Below are 13,422 nucleotides of genomic sequence, written 5' to 3'. Positions count from 1 at the left end.
TTTAAGACCTTGGCATGAACAGTCAAGTTTTTTACTGCTTGAAGGCAGATAATAAATGAGACAATCTGGATATTAACTCACAGAAAAAAAAAGGCTTTGGCTAATCCAATTCCCTTTACAGAAATGCAAAGTGCTGTAAAAGACCTGAAGAAACAAGTAAATGATGTTGCATAGAAGATCATTTAACTGCTGCAGCATGTATCCTCATCACAGTATAAAGTATATTAAATGTAACAACAGTTTTAACAATTTAAAACAGACTCTAATTTACATCAATAAATGTCTAATCAAAACATAATTTAGGTGGAATCCACGATACTGAAATAAGTTCTACTTTATTACCTGGTCATAGGAACCCTTTTTTTTATTTTATGTTTTATACCATATGCAGCTTTCTAGCTTGTATGTGCAAATTTCAGACATCACATAAATAGAGAAAGAAAATAAATATATATACACCCATCATTTTCTGCACATTAATTTGATATAATTTTATTATGAGCATAAACTTCTATAAGGTTCATAAATATATGAGCCTTGAATCCTACTCAGTTTATCTGCATAAGCATATAGTGAGAATGCACTTCCTGGAGTAGGTATTCTGCATAATTAACATCATGGATTCATGGGAATGAATTATTTAAGCATTATCAACTCCATGACCTTATTAGAAGTAATTATGGAAAATATTTGGGGGACTACATGGGACAGATTCCATGGGACAGCTGATGCGGCATACCATTTTCATCAGTATGACAATAGGTTGAGTTATACAAGACATTATTCTTGGAAATCCAGCTGATGTCATGTTGATGAACAAAAAGTGATGGCTTGTCAAATGTCCCATGAACTTGTCCCATTAGCAGAATCCATAAAGGACTAACAGTAGAACTAAAAAGTGAGATCAATATGAAATATCGTCTCAGTAGTAAGACATACCATACCTCCGAAACGCCAGGGTGCAAATTAACAGTTGAAAGCATCTCAGTTTGATGCCCCACACTCAAGGCCGCACAATTTTCCGATGATGAACAAAATGAATCAATCGGTATTTTGCCCCAAAGGCAATTTCCTGCAAGTTCAGCTAGCAGAAGAAAAAGGGGTGAAACATTATAGGAATCTGGATGTGTCTACTAGGAATGCCATTTTGAATTAACAATCAAGAAAAAATGAACAAAGACATGTTTTTTGTGTATGAGAAGAAACGTAACAATTTTGCAGCCCAAAAATAACTCGTGTTCGGAAACAAAGTGTTCCAAGCATGAAACTTTAAAGTGAGTACAAAACAAAAAGGAAAAGAGAAGCTAAAGAAGGGGCAATAGAAAGAAAACATCAGCAAAGCACAAATCAAGAGTAAGCTACCATACCTATCCTACAATATCATACTTGTCTTATCATCTTTATTTAATGCATTCACAAGCAAAATGATGCACACTAATATCAGAGGCAAGGACCCAAGTGTCAATCTATAGTGAACATCATACCATATCCTAAAACATATATCATATTCACAAGTAATATGCTTGGGACTAGGGTGCATGCCACTATACCTTCCCCACCAACCCATTGCTTCAGATTAACTTCTATAAATCACTTTGATATCCATGATATATTTCCTATATGAAGCAATATTTGTCGGTACCTTGATCTACAAACTAAATGTGATAACAGAGCAAACTTGCCATTCTTTCCAAGTTAAAAACTAATGTTACTTGGGGATTTCTTTGAAGTGATTTGGAACTGCAACTGTTATAAATTTGTTTTCTAAACTGTCCGTAATTTTTCCTATCGGATCACATTAGATGTTAACTTTCATAGCCATTCTTTCTCTCTCCTGGTAACCCAATAGCCTTTCCATATGATCCGGCCTCATCTCACAGGATAAAAGCCGCATGTTCTATGAGATCTAAAAATCTCTCTTTTCTTGCACAGAATCCACCTGCTACCTTAAACAAACTCTATAACTTGTCAAAGATCCTACCCAGCCCGGATCACATTAGGTGTTAACTTTCATAGCCTTTCTTTCTCTCTCCTGGTAACCTAGTAGCCTTTCCATATGATCCGGCCTCATCTCACAGGATAAAAGCTGCGTGTTCTATGAGATCTAAAAATTTCTCTCTTTTCTTGCACAGAATCCGCCTACTCCCTTAAACTAACTCTATAACTTGTCGAAGATCCTACCCAGCCCCTCCCCAGGACAAACACAATAACACCCACCTCACCTCAAAGAATCTCTCCTCCATCTCGTGTCTTTTTCACTCTCTGATACCTTGAGATCACTAATCTCAAGGTAGCTATCTTTTTTTTTTTTTTTTGCTAAAAACGGTAGTATCATACCAAACATGTACGAAGACAGCCAAAACTCAAGAGCGTCAAAATACAAAACATCCCGGAGAGTACTAGGCATCTCCGCCTCACCCACCCATAGGTGTCCTCCCGAATGGTCAGCAACAAAAGAAGCCACCCATTCGGCCGCCCCGTTGGCCTCCCGATAAACATACTTCGCCTGAATGACCAGCTCGTCCCGAACCATGGCCCGGATATCTCTCAGTAACGGATGGTAATCACCGATCCTCCTAGAGGTCCGCAGAATCCACCTAATGATCGTCACAGAGTCGCCCTCCAAAAGGACCATCCTCGCCTGCAAGGCATGCCGCACATAGCACAGACCAGACCAAGCCGCTCCCTCTAGAAGGCCAACAAAGATATCCCTCAGCCACCTTTGATTGACTTTGTCTCGAGAGCAAACTATCTCAAGGAGACGACCAAAGGAAGAGGCCCTGCTCTCAACTCCGCCGCGGGCACCAAAGTATCAAACAACTGACAACCCCAGCAACAATTACCCTGGAGTCTGGGCCTCTGATCACAAAGCTCGCACCTCCCCTCGCGCCGCCTGCAGGACGCAACCGTCGAAATTAACCTTGAGGAAGCTCAGGGGTGGGGGCTTTCAGGTGAAAAACACCGTACGAGACGCTCTACGAGTAAAGGTAGAGCCCCAAATATCCCGAGCTATCAAAGGTCTATCCGAGTGGTCCGCCTGGGAGGCCTCCATAGCTAGCAGCCTCGCCCTCTCCACCACCACCCTCGGAAGGGGGTAAGACTCTCCGAACGTCCATGCGTTCCTCGCGAGCCATATTAAGTAGGCAGTATAGGTCACCCGTACCGCCTCCGGTCTAGACTGTGAGGCACCCGCTGAACATCTCAGAGTCTCCAGAAAGGATGTTGCATGGCACCAGAACTCCATAGAAAACCCTGCTCACCTCCAGATCTCCTAGCCTGGTGGCACTAGAAAATAGCATGATCAAGCGACTCATCTGTCAGACATAGGGCACTGGGGGTGAATGTCCATGCCCCTCTCAAACAGTTGAAGCCTCGTCGGAAGTCTACCCCAAGCGACCTTCCAAAGGAATAAGGCCACCCTAGGGTGCAACCCAAACCGCCAAATCCAATCGAGGTCCACCACTCGCTGCTCGCCGCCCTGGACAACATCACGAACATCAGCCACCCTGACTATAGATCCACAAGACGTGCTCCAAACTCGCAGGGGTGCTCCGGAATGGGGATCGCCCGAATCCTCTCTACAAGTGGCTCACCGAACAGCTGTCCGATCCGGCAGGTGTCCCACCCCCCTCCACCGGGAAGGAGCAGGTCACACACACGGAGTCCCCGCCCCACCTCAACACTGACTAAGGTCGGCCATTGCCTCAGCGGGATCTCATCCACCCATGCATCCTCCACCACATCTACTCGTTGGCCATCACCTATCAGCCACCTGCCTCGCGACATAACCATGGGCACATATCTGCAAATCCCGCGCCATATCGGTGAGGCCCTCCGCCCCCCATCTAGAAGCACGCTACTCTCAACAGAATCGTACCAGGCGACCATGGTCCGACTCCAAAGGCACTGCGGCTTTAAGATGACTCTAGCTACATGCCGAGCAATCAATGTCTTCCTTCTAATCAGCAAAGACTGGATGCCCAGTCCTCCTGCCCTAATGGGTTGGCAAACTGACTCCCAATCCACCAAGTGCACTCCATGGCAGTTATCTATATAAGTCACTATCTTGTAAGCAAAAATGAGAGAGAGATATTGGGGATCTTGGATATTGACAGAAATAGAATCCCATGCACGAGAGAGAGAGAGAGACTTTAGATCATGCTGAAGATCTAGGTGGATTCTATCCGGCAAGATGAGGCAAGCTTATATGGAAAGACTACCAAGTGACCTGGTGAGAAAAGAAAGGTTGTAAAGATTAACATCTAAATAGGATACAATAGCTAAAGCTGGCATGGATAACAACTCTATAATGGTGGCATAGTGTTCCCAGTTCTATCTAATTGAATCAAGGGTTTCTAACTACATATTCAAAGTTAAAAATAGAAACTGAAGAAGCCTTTCCATGAAAGCATTACAAGTCTAGGTCCTCGAGGGTCCTTGAAAAGGGCATGGAGATTATTGCAAAATGCAAAGAATCCTTAGATGCTACAAATGGACATGAAATTCATGGGCGATCATTAATCAAAATCAAAAGAAATTCTGTCTCTGCCAATCATATCAACAGGCTTTTAACTCACGGGTATTCTTCTCTATAAACCATAATTTGGTTACAATGGACTTAATGTATAGTATATTTATTATATAATTATTTTTATTTACTATATAGTAAATACGATCAAGTTGAGTCATAATCTAATCGATCTAACCAAAAACTGAGCCCAAACTAATTGATAGGTCAATAATCTGATCGAGTTACATTCAGATATTTGATTTTGACCATAGCCTTGCTTAACCAGTTCAGGCTAGGATCAAATCCAATCTATTGACAAGCCTAAATCCAGCCCTATTGATGCCCCATGGCATTCATTTTATTTAACTTAAAGATATAATCAGTAAATAGCAAGGTTTTAGAAATTAGTATGTTTGATACAGACAAGTCCTTCGGAATTAAAAGTACAAGCAATTGCAAACATTAAATGAAAATCACAGGTAACTGTAACAGGCTAATGGCTTGATGCAGCTCGGTTGGAGATTCTAGTATGGAATTTGGTTGGAATAATAAAGATAACTTTCAGAGCTGATTTGGTCTGATTTTTACTCTATGACAATAAAAATGGAAAAATAGACTAGTTGAAGGGTGAGAGCAAAGAGAAGAGAGTATAAGAGAGAATGAAAGAAATTAAAGAGAAATCTAGATAGAGATGAGGAGATAAAAAAGTTAAAAACTTAAAATAACCAAAGAGGAAAAGGACATCAATCTGCTCAACTCAACCTTCATCACCAAAACTTAATATATACTGTTTCTTTTCCTTTTAAGCTAAAGATACCAATGATTCTACTGAATATGACTCTTCAACTGACCAGGACACTTATAAATTTTCCCTATACTTTCCTAGCAAAAAATGACAACAGTAAACCTTCCTAAAAATGTTTATAACTTCATAAGGTCCCAAATAAAAGGCCATCAAAAATCTTTCCAAGTCACAACCAGACATTACAAATCCAACCTAGGCCAAAGTAGGACCTGTATAATTTAGATGATACTCCTATTCAAAATGTCCCCAAAACTCACTATAAAGTTAGCCCTAAAATTAAGTATTGAAATCCTTGGAAAATAGAATTTCTTAATATTCTCCTAAAAGACTTGGGCATAAGATTGTTAGGACTCAATAAAAATCAAATTAGCTGAAAATAAAGCTAAAATTAAAATAGCTACAATTTATACCTAATTACATCACATCCCTTCTTCATTAAGTCCTTTTCTTTTTATCACCTTTATCATTCCCTTTCTCAAGTATATTACATGAAGCCCTCATCACGACTTTGTAATTAGGTAAACAGATTCAAATATAACAGTATATGGGGAGTGAATAGCTAACATGGCAATTTAAAACTATATATATATATATATATATATATATATATATATATATATATATATATATATATGTCAATTTTTCAAGTTACATAAACAATTATATATGGTATAATTATTTGCCATATCCATGGCATATATTATTGTTTAATAAACCATACCCTAATTAGTCATGCAACTAATGTTTTCTTATTCAGAAAAGAAGAGAGTTCCTTACGCCTTACGGTCTATTGGTTGAAAATTTTTACCAGAAGCACCTTTTGGCTCCCCTAGAGAAATTTAACATGAAGTCATGAAAACTATTTATAAGTCTATTAAATTAACACAAACATATCATTCAAATAAAAATGAGTGATTATTAGATCAATAAGACAATCATGAAATACAGTCTATAGTTCTATACCATTTCTGACAAGGATGATGTTCAGAATTCGAATTCTGGTGTCGGTTGCTAGTTTCTTGATCTCAGGTATAACAAAATTTGCTTCCACTTGATCTTTCTTTCCAAATTCACTGAAAGAAGTAACCACGCCAGTTTGACTGATTTGGTATATTGCATATGTCTGGTGTCCATCACATCACAAGATACAGTAATCATTCTATAGAACATTAAAATAAAAAAAAGACTTGCTGCATAAAGAGATTATTGATGTGTCCACTTGGGTGATCGTATACCTGTGTAACAGTAACATCAGCAAAAGGTCTTCCCAACAAGACATGGAGCGGAAACACATCTTTTGAATGTACCACCACATTTTTGGCCCTAGAAAGTGATACTGTGATCCGAATCCTACATGATCAAAGCAATTAAAATCTATGATGATTTTTATCAGCCAGTGCATGAAATATTCAGCCTTTGGCACATTCTGGAAGTTAAGAAAAACTCAAAACATCAACACCTTGTGGAAATCAATAAAATCAACATCCATAACTATGGGAATACCAAGCGCATGAAGAAGCTCAAAATCCCAGAAAATGCAGACAAGATGGAGGTGGAAGAAAACTATCATCATGAAATAGAAGGCAGATTTATGCCACTAAGTACATAAGGAACACTATTTGTGGCTCTGCTTATGGCAATAATTTATTAAAAAATCATTAAATAGAGATTCCACAAACACCCAATGAAAATCATATGTTAGGCCCAGGAAAAGGATACCTATCCAGAAGTTTTCGCAAATCAATCATGTATGATGGAATCATCAAAGATTTGATCTTTTCTAACCTGTCTGTAACTCACTAGAGGTATATGTTTTGATACTCAAGACACTACATAAAACTATGTCCATAAAGAAGAAATATCTATTACTTTAATTGAATCAGTAGAACGTAAGCTAAATACATGTCATGAAGGAACAAACCTTCTCTCTCATCAATTCGTGATTGGCTATCAGAGTCTAAGAAACCAAGACATGTTGTTGTGTAATATATATGCATCAAAGCATCCCAGCAAGATACAGTTCTCCATATTTTAGAAAGTTATGTGCCAATCAAGGTCTGCTGAACCAGCCCAAACCGGCCGATTCAGCGCATACCGTACCGATACCGGCCCCAACCGGTACGGTTCAACTGTGAAAAACGGTTCCAGCCCTATAGGGGCCGAAACCGGCCAATTTTTGCTATGTACTGATGCGAACCGGGCCGGTCACATTGGCCCAAGCACGGCTTCCCCGTGCACCCGTGCCCAGGGCAACGCGCCCGCGCGCGGGCATGAGCTAGGAACCGTGCTCGTGCGCTGCTCCCTAGGAGCGATCCCCCGAGCTAGGAATTGCGCTTGCGTGGGGTCCCCTGCGCTGAGAACACGTTTGCATGCGGTTCCCCGCGCGGGCACGCGAGAAAGAGCGTCCGCATGGGGCAGCCCGCGTGGGCCATTTAATGCCACAAAGTGGTATTTAACACGCGGAAGCGCGCGGACACGCATTTTTTTTTCGCGTCCGCATGTGTCTGCTCTATTGGCCGGTTTGGAACCGGTACCGTACTGGTACCGGTTCCCACCAGTATGTCAGTACAATCGGTACAGCAGACCTTACTGCCGATATATCAATCAACTTAGTACTAGTGGTGTGGGATAGAGAGAGAAGAAGAAGCAAAGGGGAGAGTAGAGAAGGAGAAGAAGGCAGACTGAGAGAGAAAGGAGATATCTCAATAATTCAATCTATATCGTCAGTTGACATAGCAATGGGTTTATATAAACAACCCAAAACCCTAATAAGAGTTCGCATAAAAATAAAATACTAGAGTCCACATAAAATTCTAATTCTAGAGTCTACCACGGTGGGGTCTTCGACTGGGGTGAAGTCGTAACAAGGTAGCCGTAGGGGAACCTGTGGCTGGATTGAATCCTTCGCGATGGAAATGCCCTCGCCTACTTGACTAAACTAAGGACCTGCAAGCAACGGATGCTATGTTGAAAGTCGACTTTTCCCTCGCTTTTTTACTTGTGGGTGATCGTGAAGTCGAAAACACAGGCTTTGGACGATCCGCCTTCAAGCCTTTCCTCCTTGATGTTGTGGCATTGGATTAGTATAGATCCCCAAATTATACACTTCAGTGACATTGGCGGCTTTCAGGTATGCCTTAACTTCGTTCCAATTGATACGATTTTAATCATTCCTCGTTTTTGGGATATTACAAAAATTTTCGAATTCGACCAGGTGCTGACTTGCTGCTGTTCTGAGAAAAATTCTAGTTTCTAATAAAAATATATTTTTTTAATTTTCTAATAAAATAAAATTTCCTAATTTCTATATTTGTGCCTAACACAAGTGCACCTAGATTTCTTAATAATGGACAATCCTCCATTAACTAGTCTACTGACTCAACATTGTAGCAAATTGACAATAAAAGTACGATAAACAACAATGAATAGCAATATCCATCAAAAAAGATGGCATTTATTTGCTAAAATGCTAAAAAATGCTATTCTAACTTTGGTTTTGATTGGTCTTGATGAGTTTCGGATTTTGGCGGTTTCACTGGTTGAACAATTTCCATATTAGCTATGGAGTTTTGGTTTATAAAAAAAACTTAAAAAAAATAAAAAAAGGAGGCGGTCAAAAGACCATGATATTATGGAGTATTTAGTGTGATTTAACATCTTTGCTCGTATACTTTCTACAGTCTTAAGCTGAAACCAGTACATATAGTGCATAAGAAAATTCACATCTACTAAGGAGTTGTATTTAGGGCAAATATTTTATTTACTTACTGAAGTTTAAATGTTCAAAATTCATTATATCTAATAACTATGAAGCTTTTACCACCCAATAAATAGATGTTTTATTTATCATTTTGAATAATTTTTTTAAAATATCTTGACTTTGGGATCCCCTTCTCATTTTTTAGAAGTTATGTAGACTTTCAAATGAATGCATATAGTATATATAATAAAGCATTTATACTAATGTTATATAGAAAACATGCTTGTTATTGTTTTAAAAGTTTCTTTTATTCAGTTGTTAGAACTAGCTTTAGACTTGTCTCAAATTTAATCACTAAAGTATTGTACTAAAGCCTTTTACAAAGGCCTCGGTGCACTAAGAAAAAGATGCATTTCCTTTGAACTTCTTAAAATCAAACTCCCGAATGTTTCCAAATTCCTAAGAAAATTGCAAACCAAAAAGTTTAATCTCAGGAGAAAACTTCTCAGGGTTAAAATTTATCATCCAAATATATAACTTCTTTTTTGAACTAATGTAGTAATAAAAATGAACAAGACCAGAACTATCTAGGTAAATATGCTTAATTAAATGAAGTAATGGACTCAAAATTGTACTAGATACCAAAATGTTGAATAAACATAGCGTCTATGGTTAGTTTTGGCTGAAACAGGTGAAACCAACACTGGACTAAAACCTGTTGGTTTTGACCACAACTGCCAAAACTAACCAAAACCATGTTTTCGGGATTTGTTCAGCTTAGTTTTGGCCTAAACAAATCAGTTCCACCCCCCTGTTTGATACAAATAATTAGAAATTATAGTTTTGCAGAGTAATACATGTCTCTGTAATAATGAAATTTTGATGTTAATTTTAGATTTGGGTTGGTATAATGTGATTGAGATGATTACTATTCAAAGAGTAATGTGTTTTCATGATTTTCTAACAATATGATGTGTTTATCATTATGGTACAATACTACAGCCCATACAAAAGGGTTTAGAATGAGTATGGGCTAGTAAAAGAAAGTATGGGCTAGTTAAAAATGAGACTACAAAGGGTTTCTAACAACATGAGACTACAAAGTATGGGCTGGTTAAAGAAAATCGATAATTTTCTTAGCATAAGTTCTACTGCAATGACCTAGCCCTTAAAAGGAAAGATGCATGAACAAAAATTCATAAAGCAGACAATTTAGGTGGGAGCCTTGAAGGTTATGATCATGGAATGTCGTACTGGTCCGTATCGGCCAGTACAGGTCGGTCCAGGAGCAAAACGGCACCGGATCAGCATGGGATCCGGTACCGCGGGTTGGTTTTTGGAAAACCGACCGATACGGCTCCTGTACCAGTTGGTACCGACTGGTACCGCTCAGTACCGGTCATGTACTAATGACATACCGGTGCATACTGGTCGATTCGCACCGGTACGTAGCTTTTTTTTTTTGTGGTAAAGCACAGCGCCGCGGGCTGTGGTTCAAAAAAAAAGAAGCGGCCATTGTCGACCACTTCTTTTACTGTGGCCGAAAGGCCACAGTAAAGTTTTAAAATTTAAAAGAAGTGGCCGACAACGGCCACTTCTTTTAAATTTATTTGTGGCTGAAAGGTCACGCGTTGTGGCCCTTTTTAAAGGTGGCCGAAAAGCTTTTCAGCCATGCGTTAGATCTGTCACCGAAATGGCGACAGAAAGGGCCACCTTTTTAAATTTTTTGTGGCCGAAAGGCCACGAGTTGTGGCCCTTTTGGCCACATCGCAGCTAAAGTGCGGCCTTTCGGCCACGCGCTGAATTCTATCGCCGAAACGGCGACAGACTATTTAAAAAAAGAAACCTCCCCGCAGACGTAGGTCGTGCAGTTCACTCTCGTTCGGCTATAAAAACCGAACGAGAGCCTCAGGCCCTCAGCTATCCAACATAAATGAAGTGGCCTCTAAGTCTCTGAGGGGTAACCAAAGAATGACAAATTTGAGAGATAGCCCACAAATTGAGGAGCAGGTCCTTCCCAAAAAATCAAGCGGGGACTATTTAAGGTGTGATTTCTTTCTCCTATTTTATTTCTTTAATTTTGTTAATAAGTTGCTTAAAAAAAGTAGTTTAGAAATTGCCAAAAAAAAAGAAAATCATGCCAAAATTTACTATATTGGCTTAATTTTTTGATACGTTATAAATTTATTGTAGAAATGGAGCTATCAAGAAAAACCAACCCCACAAAGCGTAATTTTGGCTGGTCTTATGGGCGAAGAGTCGGGAAGCGGCACCAGTTTCAGTGCATCTGTTGCGACAAGATCATTAAGGGAGAAGGGGTAAGCAGGTTGATGCAACACTTAGCCGGAAATTCCGGTGAGGTTGTTACGTGCCCGAATTGCCCAGGTGAGACCCGTGTGCTAATGAGGCAGAATCTCGGTCAGGTCAAAGAAGCGAAAGAGAGGACTTCCAAGAAAAGGGCGGAGGTGGATCACTGAGCGGCAGAGCCACCTTCCTATCACTCTAGGAAGCCAGAGGAGGTTGAAAATCTAAATGAGGCAAAGATCCAGGCTGCCACGCAGGCAAGCCTGAATAATCAGTGGCAGCAGGAGGTGGCTAGGCATAGAGCTCGATTTGGGCCCTCTGCCTACAAGTCGGGTGGCAGTTCCGGGAGCACCAGGCAAGATCCAGAGTTCATGAGGACAACCTCAGTCAGGGAGGGCATCGGCAGAGAACGTGGCCGAATTGGATCTATGCTGGGTGGTTTTGGTAGCCGAAAGAAGTCATTTAGAGGGATTCCACCAAGAGCGAAATCCATGATGTAGATCTGCATGCTCTTTTCAGCAGAGATTCAAGGCAGCAGATGATAGACTCAATGTGGATGAAGGATAAGAAGAAAACAATATAGCGAGCTGTTGCATTCTGGTTCCACTTTAGCCACATCCCAGCGAATGTAGCAGACACACGTACTACAGATCTGCCATTTCCGTCATACAAGCTGTCGGTCCCGGTGTAGTTCCTTCAGGCCCGAAGGACATCTACAGTGAGCTTCTAGACAACAATAAGGAGCTGGAGAAATAGATTGACTCCTTCAAGAGCAAGTGGCCCATATATGGACTAACCATCATGTGCGATGGTTGGACCGGTCCGACCAGGCGGAGCATCAACTTTCTGACATATTGTGATATGAAGACCTTCTTCCACAAATCGATTGATGCTTTAGCCCATGTGCATAACATCTCGTACATCCTAAAACTTATAGAGGATATGATTGATCTGGTAAGAGAGGAGAATATCGTGCAGGTCGTTATTGATAATAGACCGCAATATAAGGCCGTCGGAAAAATCTTGATGGAGCGGCGACCACATATTTTCTGGACCCCATTGCTGCAATTGTATCGATCTCATGCTGATGGACATTGAAAAGATCCGTAGGGTGCAGCAAACGGTGGAGACAGCCCAACGCATTACCAAGTATATTTATAACCATACCTAGGTCCTTTCACTGATGAGAAAGTATGGAGGAGAGATTTGAGACCGGGAGTCACATGGTTTGCTACCAACTTCATTGCACTTGATTGCATTCTCGAGAAGAGAGGAGCCCTGCGTCAGATGTTTGTCAGTCCTGAGTGAAATAATAGTAGATATTCTTTTGCCGGCATTGAAGGAAGCAAGATAGAAGACTTGGTGACGAGACAGTCGTTCTGGCAGCGAGCCGCTGCAATAGTCAATGCTATCAAACCATTATATGAAGTGCTGCGGGCCGTAAATAACGAGATGTACCCCCAAATGGAATTTCTGTATCACATGATGGGCAAAACAAAGGCTCAGATTATGGAGGCAGATCTAGCCCATGGCCAGTCATACATCAACATCATTGAGCGACAGTGGAGAGCGCAAATGGGTAGAAAATTGCATCTAGCAGGTAAATAAGAACATTGACAATTATAGTGATAGATGTACTTGTATAATTATGCTAAGATAGTCTCGTATATGTGCAGCATACTACCTAAATCCCTAGTTTCAGTACGACGTAGATAGAATTGGTATGGATGAGGCACTTATGGAGGCTTTGCGTAATGTCATTTACAAGATGGAGAATGATCCAGAAACTGCAGCCCTATGTTTTGAAGAGGTAACTATGATTTAGTAATTACCAGCATGTGTAAGTATACCGGCATCTTCAATTATTAACACGATAGAACATGCTTCTTTTTCACAAAGCAAAATATTTAGAGAGGGCACCTACAGTTTTGGACAACAAGCGGCTGTCGTCAGCAAGCAGAGTATGAATCCAGGTACGTCACACATCAAAAAGACATTCGCCTGGTGTTACTGGGTTATTAATATGGCCCTATCATATATGTAATTTTTATAAATATTTTTGCAACTGAATGGTGGGTGCATTTTGGCGGGTCCGCCAAAAAT

The 13,422-nt window shown here is 40.3% G+C and overlaps 1 protein-coding gene across 4 annotated transcripts in view; it reads right to left on the bottom strand.

Moving 5' to 3' along the window:
• LOC103721166 (polycomb group protein EMF2B-like) overlaps positions 1-13,422 on the bottom strand; it is a 40,670-nt gene that overhangs the window by 15,195 nt on the left and 12,053 nt on the right. The window contains exons 4-6 of one of the 4 annotated variants that reach the window (XM_039114799.3): positions 6,551-6,665; positions 6,279-6,438; positions 945-1,084 (exon numbers count right to left, since the gene is read on the bottom strand). In XM_039114799.3, the coding sequence (XP_038970727.3) occupies positions 945-1,084; positions 6,279-6,438; positions 6,551-6,665 (415 nt within the window). The remainder of the gene's footprint in view (positions 1-944; positions 1,085-6,278; positions 6,439-6,550; positions 6,666-13,422) is intronic. The other 3 variants (XM_088713064.2, XM_088713065.2, XM_088713066.2) reach the window with 3 other exon arrangements.

This window comes from Phoenix dactylifera, chromosome 16 (genome assembly GCF_051530095.1).
Source record: "Phoenix dactylifera cultivar Ajwa chromosome 16, Ajwa_hap1_PhDact_Kaust_v1.1, whole genome shotgun sequence".
NCBI classification, from domain to species: Eukaryota; Viridiplantae; Streptophyta; class Magnoliopsida; order Arecales; family Arecaceae; genus Phoenix; species Phoenix dactylifera.
The sequence above is the reverse complement of the archived record's forward strand: the minus strand, read 5'-3'. Positions and strand labels throughout refer to the sequence as shown.